At 47.1% G+C, this 23,957-nt stretch overlaps 1 protein-coding gene across 1 annotated transcript in view; it reads left to right on the top strand.

Moving 5' to 3' along the window:
* PTGFRN (prostaglandin F2 receptor inhibitor) overlaps nucleotides 1-23,957 on the top strand; it is a 76,703-nt gene that overhangs the window by 44,435 nt on the left and 8,311 nt on the right. The window contains exons 7-9 of the mRNA XM_021709875.1: nucleotides 5,707-6,132; nucleotides 13,725-14,144; nucleotides 22,064-22,171. Of these exons, the coding sequence (XP_021565550.1) occupies nucleotides 5,707-6,132; nucleotides 13,725-14,144; nucleotides 22,064-22,171 (954 nt within the window). The remainder of the gene's footprint in view (nucleotides 1-5,706; nucleotides 6,133-13,724; nucleotides 14,145-22,063; nucleotides 22,172-23,957) is intronic.

Raw genomic sequence — 23,957 nt, 5'->3', positions numbered from 1 at the left:
CAGTCGGAGTCTCACTCTGTCGCCCAGACTGGAGTGCAGGGGCCGCTCCCGCCCACCGCAGCCTCGACTCGCTGGGCTCCGGCGATCCTTCTGCCTCAGCCTTCCAAGTAGCTGGAACTACAGACGCGTGCTACCACGCCCGGCTAATTTTTTTATTTATTGTAGAGACGAAGTCTCGCCAGGTTGCCCAGGTGGGTCTTGAACCTGCAGGTTCAGGCAATCCACTCACTTCAGCCTCCCAAAGGCGCGGGATTACAAGCTGAACCACTGAGTCCGGCTTTTTTTTTGAGTAGATTTCTCACTCTGTCACCCAGGCTGGAGTGCAGTGGCACGTTCATGGCCACCATAGCCTTGACCTGCTGGGCTCTGACGATCCTCCTGCCTCACTCTACCGAGTAGCTGGGACTACAGGTGTGTGCCACCATGCCCAACTAATTGTTTGATTTTTTTTTTTAGAGAGATGAGGTCTCACTATGTTGCTCAGGCTGGTCTTGAAATCTTGGGCTCCAGAGATCCTCCTGCCTTGGATTACCAAAATGCTGGCATTACAGAGATGAGTCACCCTGCCCTGCCTAGATTTCTTGAACGTATTCCTTTGGTCTAGCCGAAATTTTGTGTCCTTTGACTAACATTCACCCTGTCCCCTGCTAACCATCATTTTACTCTCTGCTTCTACGAGTTCAGCTTTTTGAGGTGCCACATGTCAGTGAGGGCATGTGGTGTTTGTGTTTCTTGTCTGGTTATTTCATTTAACAGTGTCCTTCGGGTTCATCTATGGTTTGCAAGTGACAGGATTTCTTTCTATTTAAAGGCCGAATAATACTCCGTTGTGTATATGTACTTCGTTTTCTTTATTCATTAAACTGTTGATGGACGCTTAGGTTGATTTCATATCTTGGCCATTGTGAATAATGCTGCAGTGAACACCTATCTCTCTTCATCATCATTTTAACTGCCTCGGAACAGGTGCCATTTTGAAAGAATACGCTCCAGGGTGGAAGTAAGCCCTGAAGGGTGGAAGGGTCTGTCATCTGTTAGGAGACAGAAGTTCCCCCAGGCAGCTGCACAGTGTTTTGGATTGCACCGGCCAGTCAGACTGAGGTGTCAACCTGTAGGGAGCTGTCTTCTGGAGCAGATACTTAGCAGGATCATTGCCAACATGGCATTCAGTGCTCCTGGAAATCAGGGTCGGCCACTGGAACTTAGAAAAGACAAAGTTTAGAAGACAGGAAGTTTGGTTCATCTGGGAGTTGAGGATGTACTTGAGCAGTGATAGAAAGTGTACAACCCTTTTGAGCTGTGTGAGCAAGTTATTAACCTCTTTCAAGCCCTGTCTCTTCAGAAACGGGAACCATGGATCGGGTGCAGTGACTCATTCCTGTAATCCCAGCACTTTGGGAGGCCAAGGAGGTAGGATTACTGGGAAACATGGCAAGATTCCATCTCTACAAAAAAACTTTAAAAATTTTACTGGTCATGGTGACTCATGCCTGTAATCTCAGCACTTTGAGAGGAAGAGGAGAGAGGATTGCCTGAGCTGAGGGGGTTGAAGACCAGCCTGGGCAACTTGGCATGTCCCCATCTTTACAATCAATTAAGTGAATAAATAATTAGCCAGGTATGGTGGCGCACACCTGTAGTCCCAACTTCTTGGAAGGCTGAGGCGAAAGGATCACCCGAGTCCAGCAGGTTGAGGCTGCGGTTGCGGTGAGTTTGCCAACTGCACTTCAACCTGGGCAACAAGGTGAGACTCTGACTCAACAAACAAACAAACAAAAAAGAATTAGCTGGACATGGTGGCATGCAACTATAGTCCCGGCTACTTGGGAGGCTTGGGTGGAAGGATCCCTTGAGCCCAGAAATTCAAGGTTACAATGAGCTATAGTCATGTCACTGCACAGCATGAGATTCTATCTTAAAAATAAAAGAGGAAAGACGTGGAATAGGAACTATGAACAGCAATTCACAAATACATATAAGGGGGAGCCCCCAAAAGTCCAGAATTATCTTTTGGTGGGCAGGCCCTTTGTAGCATGCTCAGAATTTGTTCCTCTATTGAGTCAGAATCTCACTCTGTCGTCCAGGCTGGAATGTAGTAACACAGTCATGGCTACTGTAGCCTCGACCTTCTGGGCTCGGGAGATCCTTCCACCTCAGCCTTCCAGGTAGTTGGAGCTATAGGTTTAAGCCACCACATCTGGCTAATTTTTAAAATTTATTGCACAGACGAGGTCTCACTATGTTGCCCAGCCTAGACTTGAAGTCCTGGGATTACAGGTGTGAGCCACTGCACCCAGCCCAATGTTTTTATCTGGAAGTTTTGAGAAAGTGGCATCGCAATTTGTGGAAGAGACGTCCCAAGTTGTGGCAAACAGGTGACTGGTTCTTCCACCATGACAACGCACCTGCCCTACCCTGCGCTGAGTGTTTAGCAGTTGCTGACCAAAACGGCACACCCCTTGTCCCCTGCCCCCTTTTCCCCCAGTCTTTCTTGCCTCGAGCGACTTTTTTTGTTTCCTCAAAGGAAAAAAATCCTCAAAGGGAAATGTTTTGTCAGTGTGGGAGAGGTGAAACAAAAACAACAGAAGTACTAAAAGGCATCAAAATTGATTAATTCAAAAACTGGAATTCACAAACTTTCTAGCAGCAGGAAGAGCATCTTGCTAGGTGTATTGCATCAAATGGAGAGTACTTTGAAGGTGACTGAGGTTTAAACATGTAAGAATACATATACAATTTTTTATAAATAAATTCTGGGTTTTTTTGGTTCCTCTTGTAAGTATGTATGTATGTATGTATATGTATGTACATATACATGTGTATGTGTAAAAATATACATAAATATACATACACAACTCCCATACCATACGCTAGTCTAAGCTCTTGTTAAGTCGAGTATATTTTAACTCTTAGTCCTCACAATAACATCATGAAGTAGTTACTGTTGTTTCTTTTTTTGTTTGTTTTTTGAGGTTTTTTTGTTTTTTGAGTCTCACTCTCTTGCCCAGACTGGAGTGCACTGCCATGATCCTAGCTGACTGTAACCTCAAACATTGGGCTCAAGGGAGGATCCCTTGAGCCTCGGCTTCTCAAGTAGCTGGAACTACAGGCATGTGTCACCATGTTGGGCTCCTTTTTTTTTTTTTTGCAGGGATGGGGTTTCACCATGTTTCCCAGGCTGATCTTGACCTCTTGGGCTCAAGCAATCCCCTCACCTAGGCCTCCCAACGCGCTGAGATCACTAGTGTGAGCCACCAGAGATCTGAGTAATCGATGCAAGGTTGCACAACAAGTAAATGGCAGAACCAGGATTTGAGCAGCCTGGCTCTGGGCCCGTGCTCCTCACCACTGCTGTGTACTGCCTCACAGCTGGCGCCGCAAGGTGACTTGGTGACACACAGGAGGGGTCTTAAACGCATTGAGCCTGAAATGGGGTCGAGACCTCAGAGGTCCCAGCCGCTGCTGCAGGGTGGGGTCCCATGTCCCAGGGCCATCTTGCGGTGGGCATAGCCAGTTCAAATCTGTCCATTCCACATCAGAGGAACTTAGTCATCCTGGCTTGCACCCACGTTGCCTTTGAGGCTGCATCCCACATTTGACATGAGAAAAGGGTGTGACGTCTCAGAGGCGGGGTAATCTGAGCATTCCCTGCCTTAGGCATTTTGATGGTGTGTGTCCCTCAGTCAGTTGTTGCGGGGTGGCGTGTGGGGTGTTCACACTGAGCCTGGGGACAGGACACCCCCAAGCTAGGCGTCCTTGGCCCACTCGCCTGTGAAATGGGGGCCCGGGGTAGCTGCAGCTTGAGCGGTGCTGCAGCCCAGGGTGTTTCTCCCAGCACCCTCACATCACAGCAAGACGTGCTACCGTGAACAGGCACAAGCAATTAAATGCTAGTGGAAGTGACGTTTGATAGTCAGGATTTTGAATTCTCTCCATTTTCTGGCCCACTGAGTCATTCCTGGAGAAGTCATGATGTTGTAAATTCCACTAGAAGTGTAAATCGTAAAAGAACAGTTCCTCGACCTCAGCAGTTTATAATCTGTATGAGTCATAAATAAAAGCATCGTTAAATAAAACTAAACTTCTTGATCGAGGTGATGTAGACAAAGTCAGTGTTGATAAAATGGAAAGTTCTGTTGAGGTAGAATTATTTTTCTCCTAGGAAGCAAAGTGCTACGGAAGAAAAATCTAGCCTTTTCCTAAAAGCCTGAGCATTAAGCAGGAAACAGTTATTGAGTGCCTACTGCATACAAGGCAGTGAGTGTCAATGGAGCTTGGGGTTGAGCTCTCAAGAGAAAAGTATTCATGGAGTGGCACCACTGACATACAAGAGTACATAGATGGCTTATGGAAGTACAGAGAACAAGTGTCCCTTCTGGGGAGTCAGGACCAGTTGACATTAAAGAACAAGGGTAAGTTTGCAGGGCACCCCACACAGGTCACCACAGTGGTGTGAGACTGTGTGGAGACTGGAGGACCTCAGGTAATTAGGGGTCACATGGAGAGGGTTGGGAGAGACACAAAGAACACTAGTTCCTCAGCAGGTGTGGAGGAAGCCTTGGGGTCAGTGAGGACAGAAATGGATCACATCAGTGCAGGGACCCTCCGAAGAAGGAGGGTTTTTAAAATATATACAAGTGAAAAATCACAGGATTGTGGCCGTGAGGGGGGGATCCTGGGTGAGTGCTAGCTTTCCTCCCACCCCTGTCAGAGTTGGGACTGGGTGGGGAAGTGGGGTGCTCACAAGTTAGCGGGCTTTACTAGGGTCAGGTTCATAGAGAGACAGGTGAGTTACATGCAGCAGTGACAAGAATGTCCTTTGGGGAGTCCTTGAAGGATGGAGGGGGAGGCGTTTGTGGACCGCTGAACACAGATTCAGTGGAAGAAGCTAGAGGAACAGTGAAGTGAAGAGAAGAATGTGTAGGGGAATGATGATCTGAGGGCCAAGTATGACAGCCTGCACCACGGGAGAATTGATGGGCCTTGAGTTCTAGGATATGCTCTGGGGTGGGGTGCTCCAGTGGGGTCTTTGGAGGTCTCTGGGCTTGCTTAGCATCCCAGAGTCATTTGGTAGAGTGTGGACATTGCACTTCTTTTTTTTTTTAATCAAGTTAGGGTTTCACTCTATCACCTAGGCTGGGGTGCAGTGGCACAATCACAGCTCACTATAGCCTCAGCCTTCTGAGTTATTGGGACTACAAGCACCTGCCACCCTTCCTGGCAAATTTTTAAATATTTTGTAGAGACAAGATCACGCTATGTTGCCCACATTGGTCTCAAACTCCTAGGGTCAAACAATCTTCTTGCCTTGGCCTCTCAGAGGTCTGGGGTTACAGGTATGAGCCACCATGCCTGGCCAACTGCACTTCTTAAGAGATCCTTCTCAGAAGACTTTAACCTCTTGGGGACACTGACAGTAGACCCCAACCCTATGGAAAGATCTGAACTCTGGCCAAGGGCATTTGGCTTCTGATCTTGGGAGGTTTTCTTGAGCAGGGGGTGGTGGGTATGAGAAGCGGTGTTTTACAAGTTTTACAAAAACACTCTTCCAGGAGCCCTTCTAACAAGACTAGTTTCTCTCTCTGCAGTCTGGTAGAAGAGGCAGTCGGTGATCAGCACCAGAGCAGTACTTGTTCCTCTTGCTAGTTCTCGGTATGTTGCTCTCATGATCTTTTTTCCTGGCCTTTCTCTCCCTCTCTCGTTCAGAACCAGAGTACCAGGTGTACCTGAATGCTTCCAAGGTCCCGGGGTTTGCGGATGATCCCACGGAGCTGGAATGCCGAGTAGTGAACACGAAGGGCGCCGAGGCCAGTGTCCGCTTTACGGTTTCATGGTACTACAGGATGAACCGGCGTAGTGACGACGTGGTGGCCAGCGAGCTTCTTGCAGTCATGGATGGGGACTGGACGCTGAAGTATGGAGAGCGGAGCGAGCAGCGGGCCCAGGACGGAGAGTTTATTTTTTCTAAGGAGCACACAGACACGTTCAGTTTCCGGATCCAAAGAACCACAGACGAAGACAGAGGCAGTTATTACTGTGCCGTGTCAGCCTGGACCAGGCAGCGGAATAGCAGCTGGGTGAAGAGCAAGGATGTCTTCTCCAAGCCCGTCAACATCTTTTGGGCATCGGAAGGTAGGCGCTTTATTCGTGTTCATTGTCCGTGTTTGTTTGGCTTTGGCTTCAGTCACCCCACCGTTTGTTTCTGGATGCACAGTTAACCCTGTAGGTCACCATGTACACGAGGCTTCGTGCCTTGGACACAAGTCATCATATGACCCTCTCCACGAGTGGTCTCCAATCTTTTTGGCATCAGGGACCGGTTTCTTGGAAGACGATTTTTCCCCAGTTGGGGGGCAAGGGATCATCAGGCACTGGATTTTCACAAGGAGCACGCAACCTGGATCCCTCACGTGCACCGTTCGCAATAGGATTCGCAGTCTTAGAGAGTCTAATGCCACCGTTGATCTAACAAAATGTAGAGCTCCGCTCACCCGGTGCTCACCTCCTGCTGTGCGACCTGGTTCCTGACAGGCCATGGACCAGTACCGGTCCGTGGCCCGGGGCCGGGGACCCCTGCTCTACACCCCTTTGGACTCACTGCCATCCCCCCTCTATTCCCAAACCCCAAAGAGGGCTCTCTCGTACTCACCACCTTGGGCAAAATCTCCTGTTTCCTGAACTTTCTCTCGGAATGTTCCTTTTCCCTTTCTTGCATTAAACACTACCTCTCTGAGCAAAGTTTCCCCTGGAGCCCTCCTCATGTGACTGGGCCTAGAGGTGGGGCTGGGGCCTTCCTGGTTCCTCACTGAAGCTTCCAGATCGTTTCTCCTCTCTCCTGAAAATCTCCGGCTTTAAATCTCATGTCCTCATACCATGCCACCTCCTCTCCTTACTGTCACCTGTTGATTCCTGGGTCCTCCATTTAGCCTTCGAATGTTGGCTTTTGTTTCACGACTACTCTCTGATACTGCTCCTGTCTTGCTAACTTCAATATCCATGTAGAGACTGGGTTATAACTGGAATCACCCTAGGAGCTTTAAAGAAATAAATACTAGCCGGGCTCAGTGGCTCAGGCTGTAATCCCACGCCTTTGGGAGGCTGAGGTGAGTGGATTGCCTGAGCCCGTGGGTTCGAGACCCGCCTGGGCAGCAAGACCTCATCTCTACAATAAATCAAAAAATTAGCCGAGCGTGGTAGCACGCGCCTGTAATTCCGGCTACTCGGAAGGCTGAGGCGGGAGGCTGAGGCGGGAGGATCGCCGGAGCCCAGCAGGTAAAAAAAAAAAAATTTAAAAAATAAAGAATAATTAAATACTGACCGGGCATAGTTGCTCACGCCCATAATCCCAGCACTTTGGGAGGCCAAGGTCGTTGGATTGCTTGAGACCAGGAGGCCAAGAACAACCTGGGCAACACAGCGAGAAACTGTCTCTATATAACAGAAAATACCAGTGCTTGGGTTCTACCAGAATATCTATTTTGGTTGGTCCGAAGTCTGTGCAGTCTGGGCACCGGCATTTTTAAACACCCCCACAGTGAGTCCCATGTGCAACCAAGGTGGAAAAAGCTAATATAGATGATCCTGCCATTCTCAGTCCCTTGTCCTCTCTAGTGATCATGTCGCCTATCCTGTTTTGGCTCTTCAGGCCCATGCCTCTGCCCTGTGTTAGATCATTTCCCTTCCGATAACTGAGACCCCTGCATGGTCTCCATTTCAAGCATCCTGTGCTCTAAACATACCTTCTGTCTTTCTAGATCACGCCTCCTAGTATTCCTACAACAACCCTCCAGCCCTACTGGGACCAACAATCTTTTTTTTTTTTTTTGAGTTGGGGTCTCCCTCTGTCACTCAGGCTGGAGTGCAGAGGCACAATCACAGCTCACTGCACCCCGACCTCCTGGGCATCCCCCCAAGTAGCTGGGACTTCGGTTGTGGACTAATTTTTCGATTTCTTATAGAGCTGGGGTCTCACTGTGTTGTCCAGGCTGGTCTCAAACTCGTGGCCTCAAGCAGTCCTCCCACTTTGGCCTCCCAAAGTGCTGGGATTCCAGGTGTGAGCCACTGCACCCAGCCGGGGCGTACAGCTTATTAATCCTACCACCCCACATGGCCCTTCCCTTCCACTGTGTCTTCACTTCTCTCTTACCTGGGGAGTCCATCTGCTCAGGGCAGTCCAGTTTACGCCTGTTGTCCTAATTATAGCATCCTCTCTCGTCCTTAGACATGTCCAAGGGTGAGAGGTAGGGATAAGTTTTGTGGCCGGTCACCTTATTACCTCGCCTAAATTCCCAGTCGGTCTTCCCCATTCCCTTGCCCTCTCTTGATCTGTGTTATTCTCTGACTAAACCACAGACTAGTTCAAAGCCGGCTGTCTGCCACCTCCCCACCTGTGTGTGTAGACTTAAATGTGGTAGGAGAGAAACATTCAAATGTGTTGACTGGTTGCACTTAAAACTACGATCATTTGAGTCAAGTGGACTCTCAGCCCTGCCTGAGAATCATTCTGTGTTTACTTAATCTGTTGACTTCCCCACTCTCCCAAGTGATTACTGCATGCCGCCTTCTCTCTCTGCAAGTGTCTCCTCCCTCGCTGCTGGTCCAGCTTCCTATTTCCCTAAAAAAAGTAGACAGTTGAGAGAATTCCCATTTATCTTACCCCAGTGCCGAGCCCATGCTACCTGGTGTGTGTCCCAGTGAGGCCAGCTCCTCTCACGATTCAGGCACATGGCTCCTCCCTCTCATGTCTTATGTGTTTCTGTCTCTTCTGGACTGTTCCCATTGATTGTTGGAGCTCTCTCTCTCTCTCTTTAAGCTAAACTGATCTTGATCCTGCTTCCTTCTTCATCATTGTTTCCCACACCCACTTGTCCACCTATATTACCCTCTCTCTTTGCTTTTATAGCAGAAAGATTGGATTTGTCTACACTCAGTGTCTCTCTAGTGTTTGCTCTCATCAGACTTTTCCCCCTGCTGCTTCTGTTGAGATGACCAGTGATCAACGTGTTGCAGAGTCCTGTTGTCAGTTATCTTATTTGACTTAGCAAGTTTTTTTTTTTTTTGAGTCACAGTCTCACTCTGTCACCCAGACTGGAGTGCAGTGGCACGTTCCCGGCCACCGCAGCCTCTACCTTCTGGGCTCCAGTGATTCTTCCACCTCAGCCTTCCAGGTGGCTGGAACTACAGGCGCGCACTACCATGCCCAGCTAATTTTTTGATTTATTGTAGAGATGAGGTCTCACCAAGTTGCCCAGGCGGGTCTCGAACCTGCGGGCTCAGGCAATCCACTCACCTTGGCCTCCCAAAGCGTGGGATTACAGGCTGAGCCACCGAGCCCAGCCTGCGGTACCTTTTACTGGAGAGACTTTGTTGTTGTTGCTGTTGTTTTTTGAGTTGGAGTCTCAGTCTGTCACCCAGACTGGAGTGCAGTGGCCGCTCTCGGCCACCGCAGCCTCGACCAGCTGGGCTCCGGTGATCCTTCCGCGACAGCCTTCCAAGTAGCTGGAACTACAGGTGCGTGCTACCACGCCTGGCTAATTTTTTTGATTAATTGTAGAGATGAGGTCTCGCCAAGTTGCCCGGGTGGGTCTCCAACTCACGGGCTCAGGCAATCCACTCACCTCAGCCTCCCAAAGCGCTGGGATGACAGGCTGAGCCACCAAGCCGTCTGACTTAGCAAGATTTAACGCAGGTGATCGTTTCCTCCTCCTTGGAAGTGCTGTCATTTCCCCCTTGGCTTGTGGGATCCCGCCTTCCCAGGGCTTTCTTCCAACCTCATGAGCTGCCGCTTCTCAGCCTCCTTTGCTGGTTCTCGTTCCGTTTCCCGATCCTCAAACACAAGACTACCTCAGGACACACCTTGAACTTCATTTCTATGTAATCTAACTCCCTTGGTGATGCCTTCTGATCTCATTAATCAATCAATCAATCAATCAATTTGAATTAGAGTCTCACTCTGTCACCCAGGCTAAAGCACGGTGGCACAATCATGGCTCACCACAACCCCAACCTCCTGGGCTTAGGCAATCCTCCCACCTCAATCTCCCGGTGGGACTACGGGCACCCACCACCAGGCCTGGCTAATGTTTTTATTTGTATTTTTTGTAGAGCCGAGGTCTCACTAGGTTGCCTAAGCTGGTCTCAAACTCCTGGACTCAAGCAATCCTCTCGCCTCGGCCTCCAAACTACTGGCACGGACGGCTGCATCTGCCCAAATTTAATTACGATCTATGCCCCAGTGACTCCTGAACCTCTTTCCAGAATTCCAGACTCAGTATGATGTTGCTTTCTTGACACTTCTCCTTGTCGCACAGGCATCTCAAACCTGTGTTCAGAAGGGGGCTTCCTGTCTTCCCTGCCAGCTCTCTCCTCCCGACCTAGCCCTGCATGGTGGTTCGAATGCTCAGAGCAACACCCTCCTCAACCCCTCCTTCTTACAACTGATGTAGAACGGAACCCCTCCTCACACTCCACCGTGGCTGCGCTGCCCTCACTCTAGCCTGGATCACAGCCCCAGCCTCTTCCCAGGTGTCCTCACTCTGCCCTCGCACACAGCAGCTGTCACCATCCTGTTCAAATGTCAGTCAGGTCACAAAGCTCCTCTGCTGTAAGCCTTTGAAGCCTCCCCATCTCACTCAGAGCAAAACCCAGAGTCCTCCCATGGCCTTCAGTGTCCTGTTCCTGTTATCTTCTGCCACCCTTCCCCACACCCACTCCACGCGCCCTTTCATTCTGCCCTTCCATGCTGCTAAGACGTCCCAGGCGTGTACCTGCCTTGTCCCTTTCCACCTGCTGTTCCCTCACTTAGAGTAATGTTTTTTCCAGCCGGGCTCGGTGGCTCAGCCTGTAATCCCACGCTTTGGGAGGCTGAGGTGAGTGGATTGTCTGAGCCTGCGGGTTTGAGACCCGCCTGGGTAACTTGATGAGACCTCTTCTCTACAATAAATCAAAAGTCAGCCAGGCATGGTAGCGCATGCCTGTAGTTCCAGCTACTCGGAAGGCTGAGGCAGAAGGATCGCCGGAGCCCGGCAGGTCTAGGCTGTGGTGGCCAGGAACGGCCACTGCACTCCAGTCTGGACGACAGAGTAAGACTCCAACTCAAAAAAAAAAAAAGAATAATGCTTTTCCCAAGATGGATGGCACTTGCTGTAGCACCTCATTCAGGTTCTTTTTAAATTTTTATCTTATTTATTTATTTTTTGAGTAGGAGTCTCAATCTGTCGCCCAGGCTGGGGTGCTGTGGCATGCTCACAGCCACCGCAGCCTCGACCTGCTGGGCTCAGGGAATCCTTCCCCCTTAGCCTTCCAAGTAGCTGGAACCACAAGCCGTGCCACCACGCCCGGCTAATTTTTTTCTTTGATTATAGAGGTTCTGCCAAGTTGCCCAGGCTATTCCCAAACCCATGGGCTCAGGCAATTCTCTTCTCTCTGCCTCTGCAAAATGCTGGGTTTACAGTCATAATCCACTGCACCTGACTCTCTTACTATTTTTTTTTAAGTTGTTTTTTTTTTTTTTTTTTGAATCGGAGTCTCACTCTGTCGCTCAAGCGGGAGGGCAGTGGTACTCATGATGATCATGGCTCACAGCAACCTCAGCCTCCTGGATTCAGGCCCTTCTTCTGCCTCAGTCCCTGAACAGCTAGGGCTACAGGCAAGCCACCATGCCTGGCTAACTTTTTTTATTTTTTGTAGACGTGAGGTCTCACTATTTTGCCCAGGCGGGTCTTGAACTCCTGGGCTCCAGCAGTCTTCCCGCCTTGGCCTCTCAAAGTGCTAGGATTGTAGATAGGAGCCACTGTACCTGGCCCGGGTGCTTTTTTAAATGTTACATTCTCAGTGAGGACGTCCCTGGTCAATCTATCTAAAATTATGACACACATACAGCCTCCCCATAGGCAAACCCACCCTTTTTCTCTTCCTGGCCTGACTTATTTTCTCTTCCACATGTGTTGCCAGCTAACTACACTGTACTTTTAGCTTATTTATTTTGTTTGTCTTCCTCCACTGGCCTATGAAGGGAGGGAGTTTTGTGTGTATTTGTTTGCCATTGTATTCCCATACCTGGAATATGGAAGGCTTTCAATACGTACATGTTGAATGAATGAATGAATGAATGACCAAACTCATAGGAGAATCAAGAAAGAATGTGGGGCCAGGCCTGGTGACTCACACCTGTAATGTCAGCACTTGGGAGGTTGAGGTAGGAGGATTGCTTGAGCCCAGGAGTTGAAGACCAGACTGGGCAACATAGCGAGACCTCGTTTCTACAAAAAAATACAATTAGCCAAGTGTGGTAGCGTGAGCCTGTAGTCGTACTCAGGAGGCTGAGGCAGGAGGGTTGCCTGATCCCAGGATGTTGAGGCTGAGGTGAGCTGTGATCGTGCCGTTGTACTCCAGACTGGGTGACAGAGTGAGAGCCCCAACTCAGAATAAAAAAAAAAATAGGGGGGTGGCTCAGCGGAACTTCAGAAATCAGTGATTCTGGAGAGTGTGTGTAACATACATGTTCTGCGAATGGGTTTGGTGGAACACGTGTTCCCAAAAAAGTTCATCTTGTAGCGGGACAGATTATAGGGATTTATCATCTCGTTAAAGGAGGAAAAGAGGGTCTGATTAATTTTTCATCCATTCAGCAAATATTTAAGTAGCTTCCACGTGTCTGACTCTGTGCTACGATAGTAGGTGAGTTCTAACGTGTACATGCTTAGACATCGTTGTTTTGACAGAGAAACAGGGAGTCACACACTTCACCTGAAGCTGGCGTAGCCAGAGACGCTTCTCAAAACGTTCAGACGGCCTTACTGAAAAATTAAAGTATAAACCAGGAGGAAATGATTAGACCTACAACTATATGTGCTCCAGTCACTGTAGTGAGAAGTCTGTTCTGGAACGTTCCCCATCATGGAATTAAACAGGGAGAGCTCACCCCCTTCACTCTTCTCCTCTGCACAGGCTGGCTCAGCCAGGGGCACTTCCCCTGCCCTCCGCACACCCTGGGGGTAGGGGTTGGGAGGCAGATGCTGTGGCCGAGAGCCTGACCTGGGTGTCACGTCCAGCTGCCTCTTCTAACTCATGAAGAGCGTGCTCTCCCTCACAGCCTGAGGGGCCACCAGCAGTGTCCCAGATTCTCTCTCTTGGTGAAACTTCTCAGGGACTTAAAAATCCTCCAAAGCAGGCTGGGCGTGGTGGCTCATGCCTGTAATCCCCACCCTTTGGGAGGCCAAGGCGGGAGTATTGCTTGAGCCCAGGAATGTGAGACCAGCCTGGGCAACATAGCGCGACTTTATCTCTACGAAAATAAAAATAAAAAATTAGCCAGGTGTAGGAGTGCGTGCCTGTAGTTTGAGCTCCTTGGGAAACTGAGGCAGAAGGATCGTCTGAGCCTAGGAGGTGGAGACTGCAGTGAGCCGTGATCATGCTGCAGCACTCCAGCCTGGGCAACAGAGTGAGACTCCTCCTCCTCAAAAAAAAAATTCCTTAAAAGCCCATTCTGTCAGTTCCCTTTCCCCTCAACTCATTCCATCACTTCAGATTAGTTCTTCCAGGGTGGTGTGTGCAGCCCACTTACAGACACACATGGTTTTCTTTCATGGTTTCCAGATTTTCCTAAGTGCTATTGTGTGGCAATTGGCAAATAAATTCCTACTTCCTTGACGTTTTGCTTTGAGTCGCAAATTTGTTTTAGTGGAACCTGCTGGAAATCACCTCCTTCTGGTACTCCATTCCAGATTCTGTGCTCGTGGTGAAGGCGCGGCAGCCAAAGCCTTTCTTTGCCGCAGGAAATACATTTGAGATGACTTGCAAAGTATCTTCCAAGAATATCAAGTCGCCACGCTATTCCGTTCTCATCACGGCCGAGAAGCCTGTCGGAGACCTCTCCAGCCCCAACGAAACCAAGTACATCATCTCCCTGGACCAGGATTCTGTGGTGAAGCTGGAGAACTGGACGGACGCTTCGCGGGTGGATGGCGTCGTGCTCGAAAAAGTGCAGGAGGATGAATTCCGCTACCGAATGTACCAGACTCAGGTCTCAGACGCAGGGCTGTACCGCTGCGTGGTGACAGCATGGTCTCCTGTCAGGGGCAGCCTTTGGCGAGAAGCAGCAACCAGTCTCTCCAATCCCATTGAGATAGACTTCCAAACCTCAGGTGAGCCGAGATTCCTGTGGAATCACAGTCGGAGCTAGAGACACGCTAGAGCTGTGATCAGATGCCCTCGTTTTTTAAAACAGCTTTAGTAGATATCATTGGCATAATTCACTGGTTTTTCGTGTAGTCGCAGAGTTGTGTGATCAGCACCCCAGTCAATTTTAGAACGTTTTCGTTATTCTCAAGAATCCCTGCACGCCTTAGCCCACGCCCACCAATCACCCATTCTTCAGCAGCCACTGTCTGCTTTCTGTCTCTAGGTTTGCCTGTTGAGGACATTTCACATGCGTGGAGTGTAAAATGTGAACTTTGCGTCTGGCTTCTCCTAAGGAGCGTGATGCTTTCAAGGGTCACCCATGTTGTAGCATGTATCGGCACTTTGTTCATTTTTATGACTGAGTAATATTCCCTTGTATGGACTTTATGCCACATTTTATCTAGTCATCTGTTGATGGACATTTGGGTGTTTCCAGTTCTTGATTATTATAAATAATGCTGCTATGAACATTGTGTGAATGCATGTTTTCATGTCTGCCCTTGTTTCAAAAAAAAGTAAATGGAGGCCAGGCACGGTGACTCACGCCTATAATTCCAGCACTTTGAGAGGCTAAGACGGGAGGATTGCTTGAGGCCAGGAGCTCAAGACCAGCCTGAACAACAGTGCAAGACCCCGTTTCTACAAAAAATAAATGAGCTGGGCACGGTGGCTCACACCTGTAATTCCAGCACTTTGGGAGGCTGAGGCTGGCAAATCACTTGAGCCCAGGAGGTTAGTGGCAGCCTGGGCAATATAGTGGACCTCATCTCTACAAAAAATACAAAAATTAGCCAGGCGTGCTGGCACTCACCTGTAGTTCCAGCTTGGAAGAATCGCTTGAGCCCAGGAGGTTGAGGCTATAGTGAGCCATGATTGTGCCACTGTACTTTAGCCTGGGTGACAGAGTAAGACTCTGTCTCAAAAAAATGTTCAATTTAAATTTAAAAAGTTGAAAGAAACTTAGCTACTTCAGATCTTTGAGGAAACATAGTTGAGTAATAAAGCGAGGAGAGCCGGGCTCAGTGGCTCAGCCTGTCATCCCGCGCTTTGGGTGGCGGAGGTGAGTGGATGGCCGGAGCCCGCGGGTTCGAGACCCGCCTGAGCAACTTGGCGAGACCTCATCTCTACAGTAAATCAAAAATCAGCCGGGCGTGGTAGCGCGCGCCTATAGTTCCAGCTCCTTGGAAGGCTGAGGCGGAAGGACCGCCGGAGCCCAGCGGGTCAAGGCTGAGGGGGCCGGGAGCGCCAATGCCTTCCAGTCTGGGTGACGGAGTGAGACTCCGACTCAAAGAAAAAAAGCAAGGAGAGAACTGAGCCTTCCCGGGCTAAGTGGCTTGCCCAACATGGACCATTCAGAGCTAAGACTCCAGTCCTCCCAAGGCTTGACTTTCCATGCTTAGGGACTTCTAGGCTGAGGGTGGTGATGACTGTTCTTGGGCCAGCTACTAGAGCAGTGTATCCATCCAGGGGAGAGTAGCCCAGTCTTATTACTCACTTCACTCTTGGATCGGAAAAGGATTTCCTATAAATTAGTTGAGTTACCAGAGCTGCTGTGGCACGAATGACGATGTCAGTCAACCTGATTTGTTAAAAATAGTTACTAACGGTGTTATCTGTGAGAAGGTTGATTAAAACAAGATCATTTGAGCGTCTGTGCCAAAACGGTTTTATCTTTGGTAAGTAGCGTGGTTTTTTTGTTTTGTTTTTTTTTTGAGTTGGAGTCTCACTCTGTCGCCCAGACCGGAGTGCAGTGGCCGCTCCCGGCCCCCGCAGCCTCGACCTGCCGGGCTCCGGCGATCCTTCCGCCTCAGCCTTCCGAGTAGCTGGAACTACAGGCGCACGCTACCACGCCCGGCTGATTTTTTTTGGGATTTATTGTAGAGATGAAGTCTCACCAAGTTGCCTAGGCGGGTCTCGAACCCGCAGGCTCAGGCAATCCACTCACCTCGGCCTCCCAAAGTGCGGGGATTACAGGCTGAGCCACCAAACCCGGCAAAGTAGCGTGTTTTAATGCTGTAAGGCAGAAATGTCCACTTTTTTAAATGGCAGAGATATTCTCAAAGAGAAATGTTTTTTACTCATCTGTGTAATTCACAGAAATCCTCTGTGTGTGTGCATGTTTTAGCAGGACGATGATTTAAACGTTTTAAACCCCAATCTTATTTAGAATACCAGTGTGATGAGTTACCATTTGTGATTTGAAACTGAATGTTTTCACTAACTCTGCCCTGGATTAGTTAGAAATTTCTGAATGTATAAATTAATACTCATCTGTAAAAATTCAGGTATCCATTGGCTTGGTATAATTTAGTCAAGATATTTATTGAATCGAATTATTAACATCTACATTAAAGGTAAGGTATACTCTAATAAAGCTTGTTTTTTATTAATATTATCTTGTTTTACTATGACCTTTTATGGTATATAGTGAACTAATCTTCTAGCATCTCTTAACCTTTAAGTTAATAAGGGTAAATATTGATTTATGCCCTTAGGTTTGGAAAGAGCAGAGAAAATATGGACCTCCTTGATTGTGTATCTGTTTGTTTTTAATAACAGCTTTATTGAGATATAATTTTATACCATAGCACTCACACACATAAAATTTACAGTCTTTGATTTTTAATATATTCACCGAGTTGTGCGACCATCACCACTATCCGATTCCAGAACACTTTAATCACCCCCAAAAGAAAGCCCGCTTCCGTTAGTTGTCATTCCCATCCCCCTATGTCCCTGCCCCTGGTAACCACCAATTTACTTTCTATTTCTATAGATTTGCCTCTTCTGGATATTTCATATGAAATGAATCATATAATCTGGACTTCTATGGCTGGTTTTTTTCTCTTAGCATCTGTTTCCAGGTCCATTCATGCTAAGCATGTATCAGTACTTCATTCCTTTTTATGGCTGAATAATATTCCATTGGATGGGTATACCACATTTGTTCATTTGTTCATCTGTTGATGGTCATTTAGATTATTTCTACTTTTTTGACTCTTATAAATAGTGCTGCCATAAACATTATTGTTTAAAAATATCTTCTCCCGTTATGTGGGTTGTCTTTTCACTTTCTTAATGGTGTCTCTTAAAGCATCAAATTTTTGAATGTTGATAAAGTCCAACTTATCTGTTTTTTTCCTTTTGTTGCTTGTATTTTTGGTGTCATGTCTAAGAAATCATTGCCTAATCTAAGATTATGAAGATTTATACCTATGTTTTCTTCTAAGAGCATTAGAGTTTTAGCTCTTACATGTAGGCCTTTGACCCATTTGAGTTCATTTTTGTATGTGGAAGAGGAGGGACTCCAACTTTATTCTTTATGGGATATCCACCATTTGCTGAAAAGTTTGTTTTTTCCCCATTGACTTGTCTTGACACCCTTGTCAAAAATCATTCATCCTTACAAATGTAAGGTTTTGTTTCTAGACTTTCAGTTCTATTCCAGTGTTCTGTATTTCTGTCCTTACACCAGTATCTTGATAACTTGTAGTTAATTTTAAAGTCAAGTAGTTTGAGACTTCCAACTTTTTTCCTTTTCAAGATTGTTTTGGCTATGTTGGACCCCTTACATTATCATGTGACTTTTAGGATCAGCCTATTAATTTCTGTAAAAACGACAGCTGGAACTTTGATAGGGATTGAATCTGTAGGTCAATTTGGGAAGTACCACCATTTAATAATATTGCTTTTCAAGTAATAAACATGGGATGCCTTTCCATTTATTTAGATCTTTGATTTCTTTCCATGGTGCTTTGCAGTTTTCACTGTACAATACAAATCTTAAACATTTGCTAAATTTATCCTGAGTATTCTTTTTGACGCTATTGTGAATAGAATTACTTTAATTTACTTTTCAGTTTGTTCTTCGCCGTTATATAGAAGCACAATTGGTTTTTGTATACTGATCTTGTTCCTCTATCTTTGCTTGACTTGTTTATTAGTTATAGTAGTATTTGGGAGATTCTTTACGATTCTTAAAATATAAGATTATGTCATCTGCAAACAGGGATAGTTGTACTTTTCTAAACTGAATATCTTTTGCTTCTTCTCTTGCCTACTTACCCTGACTGGACCCTCTAATACAAAGTTGAATAGAAGTAGCACAAGTGAACATCTTTGTCTTGTTCTTGATCTCAGGGGGAAAGCGTTCAGTCTTGCTCATTGAGTGCCTTGTTAGTTGTGGGTTTTTCATAGATGTCCTTTATTAGGTTGAAGAAATTTCCTTCCACTCCTACTTTGTTTCCTTCCATTCGCAGTTTGTTGAGTATTTTTATCATGGAAAGGTGCCGAGTGTTGTCAAATGCTTTTTCTGTGTCTGCTGAGATGAGATGATTATGTGGTTTTTATCCTTTATTTGTGTATCTGTTTTGCTGTCTGTAGGAGTCTATAACATTGTGTTTTACATTTGTTATTTGATCTTTCTTTTAAACTGTTATGTGGAAGAGGGGAGACATAAAATCTTTTGTATCTATTTCTGGGAGAGGAATGCGTGTTGAATCTATTTCTCATTTCTTTAAATCTCAGCATAACAGGTAAAATTACTGTAGCTTCCGGGTTGAATAGATTGCCTTAGGTTTTTCTTTTGTTTAATCTACAGAGTTGTCATGGCTAGTTCATATTTTAATTAGGAGAAGCTGCCATCAAATTCAGCAGCCAGCATGGTGCTGAATATCCTTGATTAGCCCCCAGCAAACATTGATTTGAAACTGAAGATGCTTCACTTCCTAAAAATCAGAGGCATACCTTAAGACACAGCAAAGATGTCCTTCTGGCGTTCACCTTTCTGTTCCCCGATTTCAGGGCAATTGCCTCTTGGTGTTGAGGGCCAAAGGACCCTATGAGTCATGACATACTTTTACTGATACAGAGTGTCAAGGGGGAAAACGGGATTTAAATGTGATGATGTAACTTTTTGCCTTTTAAAAGAATAATAATAAAACATTTTCTCCTTAACAGAGAAAAAAAAATTTTTTTTTTAGTCGGAATCTTACTCTGGCCCAGACTAGAGTATAGCAGCACGCTCTTGGCCATCACAGTCTCAACCTGTAGACTCAGGTGATCCTTCCGCCTCAGCCTTTCAAGTACCTGGAACTACAAGTGTGCACCACCACACCCAGCTAATTTTTGATTTATTGTAGGGATGAGGTCTCACCAATTTGCCCAGGCTGGTCTTGAACCCCTGGACTCAGGCAGTCTTCTTACCTCTGCCTCCCAAAGTGCTGGGGTTACAGGCATGAGCCACTGTACCTGGCCTTATAGTGTTCATCTTCCTAGAATTTTTCCCTTGTATGTTTTCTCCGTGACTTGGAGATCAGGCTGCATATATAATTTTGCTACCTGATTTTTCCCCCCTTTGATGTTATAAGATCAGCACTTTCCATATTATAACAAATTCTAGGATAAATACCAACTTGAGTGGCTTTACATACTAGAGTGCTTAATCAGACATGCAGATAGTCTGCAATTTTTGCTTTCAAAAAAAATACTGCCATTCACAGCCTTTTTTTAGAGGCTGAGGTTAGAACATGGTTTATGTCAAATGTTTGTATTTAAAAACTAGTTGCTCCTATACTCTCTGCAGACTAGGAATTAGGGGACCCTTAGTGACTCCTGCTGTCCACTTAAAGACTCAGCACCAGAGTCTGTCAGCTGTGAAGTTAACCAGACACATCCCCTCACAAAAACAGCATTGCCACAGAAATTGACCATAATGAAAATATTTCTAAGCCTGAGCTAATGATCCATGTTAACAGCGAGCTGTTGATTTCACTAGAAGGAAATTCACTACTGTGAATGGCTCACCACAATACAGGCCTTTTCCCCAGTCCTGTCTGCGTTGTGAGCCGTGGCACAAACGCTCTGTTGATTCCCACAACCACGGCCAGTAGGGGAAAAGAGAACTGTGACTTGTGACCTAGAAGGCATTCTGGGTTTTCTTTGGAAATGTAAAGAAAAAAATGAAATTTGCCCAAATTAAGTCTTTCTTTGCTGCTTCCCATTACATAGAAACATTTAAATCTATGATGAGGATTTTTTTTTTTAGATTGGAAAATATAGTTTATTTAGAAAGTAAATTGGAGAGAGAGAGAGAGAGAGAGAGAGAGAGAGAGAGGAGGTAGGGGAGGGAACCAAAGCTAGGAAACATGGCCTGCCATAGCTCAAAGAATCATGTGGCCAGTCCAATGCTTAGCAAAGCAATGGCCCGTTATGAGGATTTATTAATGTCTGGTCATTTTTTTGTTCTTTGAGAAGTGACTGGAACACAAGAAAGCCCCTCTCTCCAATTCTGTTGATTACCTTGCAATTTCCAGTCCAAGAAAAAAAATGTGCTCCTGTTGCTTGCCGTGGTTGCTGCTCACCTATACTCATCACAGATGGCCATACGTGGCATGAGCACCCCCAGTCATCACCACAGAGCCACCTCAGAGCAGTTGGTCTAATCCTGGCCCGCTTCATGGCCACAGGGTGCGAGGACCGAGGCAGCCGGGGCTGAGACCTGCATTAATAGAAGGAGAGGCGTCCAGAAATAGGTCAAGTTGCCTTGCTGTCTTTGCTTGTGTCTCTTTTCCCATTTCCTGGAACTGCCATTCTGTTATTTATCCCCCCTAGAGACGTTCCCTGGCTAACCAGAGCCCTCAGCAGTTCCCACCCAGGGCTGCCTAACCCCTCCTAGGATTCAATATTCTACAACCAACCTTCCCCTTTCTCCCAGGAAAACACACATTATTCATAGAGTTGGTTAAGAAAACAATCTGATGAATTCATCTTATTAGTTGTCGTGTTGAAATGAAAATACAACCCTTTTCATCATTTTGCTCTCTGTTATGGTCACGTCTTCTGTAAGTTTATAAAAAGTGCTTTGGAGTAGTTTTTCCTTTCTGGCAATACGAAGTGGAAAGTAGTCTTAGCTGTACTCTTCTAATGAGTTTTAGAATCAGCAGTCGGGGCCATCTATCTTTTTTTCGCAGGAGACCCAAAGGGAATCCCGTAGCATTTATGTTCTGGAAACTTCTTTCAGGTTTATCTGTCCCCAGATTTTAGGAGTCAGGATAAAGTTAACACTGAACTCCTAGAATCAGCTAAGCCTAGAGCTATGAAATGCTCTCACCTAAGAAGGATTGATGGATGGGTTAAAAATAATAATTATGCCTACAGTGTTCTCAGGGAGGTATACAAGACTGGGTAGGGATTTTGTTTTTGTTTGGTTTTTTGATAAGCCTTTATTTTTTAGAGCGGTTTTAGGTTTCCAGCAAAATTGAGCAGAAAGTACGGAGAGCTTCCGTCGACTCCCTGCCCCACATGCCCAGAGCCAACTCCACCTGCGTAGTATTTTGAAGGAATGTCGAGGCTGCTTCCGTTTCCCTTGGCAGACTGGAGCCGTGCCGTGGGTGCTCCTGCCACACCTCATAGAAACATTGTCATTGTTGACACGCCTGTCCCCTGACTGGATTTTGGCCTCTTGCCAGCAAGACCCCTGTTCTTGGCACCCAGCACAGCCTGATGAGACCACTCACTCCATTGGGACCAAAAGCATCCCTGGTTCAGTCCCTATTCCTCTGATCCCCAAAGCCACCCTTCTCTAGGAATAGACCGTTAGAACTAGAAACGGCCCAGGCTATTCCAGGGTGGGAGATGGGCAAGGGATAGCCTTCGGACGAGACTGTGGCGGTCATCAGAGAAGAGGTCAAAGAAAGCCTGGGGAAATAGTGACCCTTTAGGAAGAGCTCCTTGGCCGTCATCTTAGGCGGGAGGGAGTTCATTCGGAAGTGTCTGATGCATGTGCCTCTCTGAAAAGAAGAGAAGCAACCCTAGAACACCAAGAACGACATTTGATCAAAGTGTGAATGAGATTAACGAGGCCAGCATTCCTTCCCTCCAGGCCCTATATTCAACGCCTCTGTGCATTCGGACACACCGTCGGTCGTCCGGGGAGATCTGATCAAGCTGTTCTGTATCATCTCTGTCGAAGGAGCGGCGCTGGATCCAGGTACTTCTCTCCATCCTCACCCCTCCCCACGTTGATTCTGTAAATGTGTCTCCTGTCGTCCTCGTAGCCTCAGGTTGTTACCCAGATGTAGGGGCAGGGACTGGATTGTCTGTTTTGTCCCCAAGCTGCCTGGCTCAATACATTGTACTCATGAGGTGTGGAATAAATACCACCTGAATGGGCACATCTATCTGCCGAATGACTTGGAACTGCATCCAGACATTGGAATCTGAGTGGTCAAGGGGGTCAGTGGGTCACCTCCAGGACTGATCCAGGTTGGTTGGAGACCCACACCAGGGTCCAGCTCCTTCTCTTGTGTTATTCATTTAGAAATTGATTGAGCTAGCTCTGGAAGAGTGAACAAAAGGCTAAGTCTACCCTCGTGGTGCTTGCAACCTAGTTAAGGACACAGGCAAGGAAGAAAGCGTGTGGACTACCAGAGAGCAATTTATGCTACGGAGAAATAGAGACCCGAGTTAAGGAGTAGCAAGTGACCACAGGGTGCTATTGTAGTTAGAATTCTTAGAAGATCTCTGTAAATCTTTTCTTTGCAAATAATATTAGTGTTGCCAACAAGATGCCTCAGAATAGCAGGACCCATCAGTCTTACTGCTTTTCTGCTTGGCCCCATTCAGGAATCAGTTAATGTCCCTTGCTTGCTCTTCGACTCTTAGGGCTTCAGAGGGCATTCAGTGCACTTGGTTTGGGAGTACACCCACCTCTGCCTTTTCCTAAAGACCCTACAGAGAACCTGACTCACTAAGGGCTTCCCTTTTCCCCATTCCCCATGTGTGCTTTCACCCTCGCCACTCTTTTTTTTTTTAAGGTGGGGTCTCGAGACATACAGGCTGGAATGCCGTCATGCGATCACTGCTTACTATAGCCTTGACCTCCTGGGCTCAGGTGACCTTTCTGCCTCAGCAGAAAGGAATCTAGGCACGTGCCACCACGGCTGGCTAATTTTTTTATTTTTTGTCGAAAAGAGATCTCATTTTGTTACCCAGACTGGTCTCGAACTCCTCGGCTCTAGCAATCCTCCAGCCTTGTCCTCCCAAAGTTCTGGGAGTGTGGGCGTGAGCCACTCTTTGTGCTGCCTTACCCCATCACAGGCAGAGTCGTGACTGCTGGCAGATTTGCACCTCAGAAGGGCCCAAACTGTATAGGATTCACAAGTTTCTGGGTGGAGACCGCTGGAAGTGTGGCCCTGGGGAGGGAACTAGAGGCCGTTTCCATCCTCTATGGAGGGACAGGTTCTCAGCAAAGGGAGGGTGGCATGGAACTAACGCAGAGTGAGTCCCTGAGTGGGGGACTAGCCATCGGTGGCATCTGGGAGCAGAGGCCTGAACTCCATCACCGTCCAAGCAGACTTCGGACTCCCGCAGGACTTCTGGTTGAAGGTTCAGGTCAGCAGATATTTTCTGTGAGGGACCCAACTAGGAAATATAATGTGGGCCAGATGTTCTCTGAGGCAGCCTCTCAGCTCTGCCTTGCAGTAGTGCGAGAGCAGGTGTAGATAATAATGTCAACAATTGGGCATAGCTGTGTCGATGAAACTGTATTTACAGAAACAAGTGACTTGGCCTGCGGGCTGTAGTCTCCTGACCCCTGGGCTAGTTGGTTGATGCCAGTATTGCTCTGGAGGGAAGCTGGACGTGGTTGCTCTTTCGAGGCAGGGGGGAAGAAGAGTTTATGTTGGATGTTAAGAAAAGGAAGAGAAAGCAAGCCGTCTTGGCCAGTGGAGTTGGTTAGCTCTGTTCTCAGGGGTCAGGGCAGGACTGTTCCTGGG

The sequence above is a fragment of the Carlito syrichta genome, unplaced genomic scaffold (assembly GCF_000164805.1).
Source record: "Carlito syrichta isolate Samal-C Ts95f unplaced genomic scaffold, Tarsius_syrichta-2.0.1 Scaffold287539, whole genome shotgun sequence".
NCBI classification, from domain to species: domain Eukaryota; kingdom Metazoa; phylum Chordata; class Mammalia; order Primates; family Tarsiidae; genus Carlito; species Carlito syrichta.
Note: the sequence above shows the minus strand (reverse complement) of the source record. Positions and strands in the feature narration are given on the sequence as shown.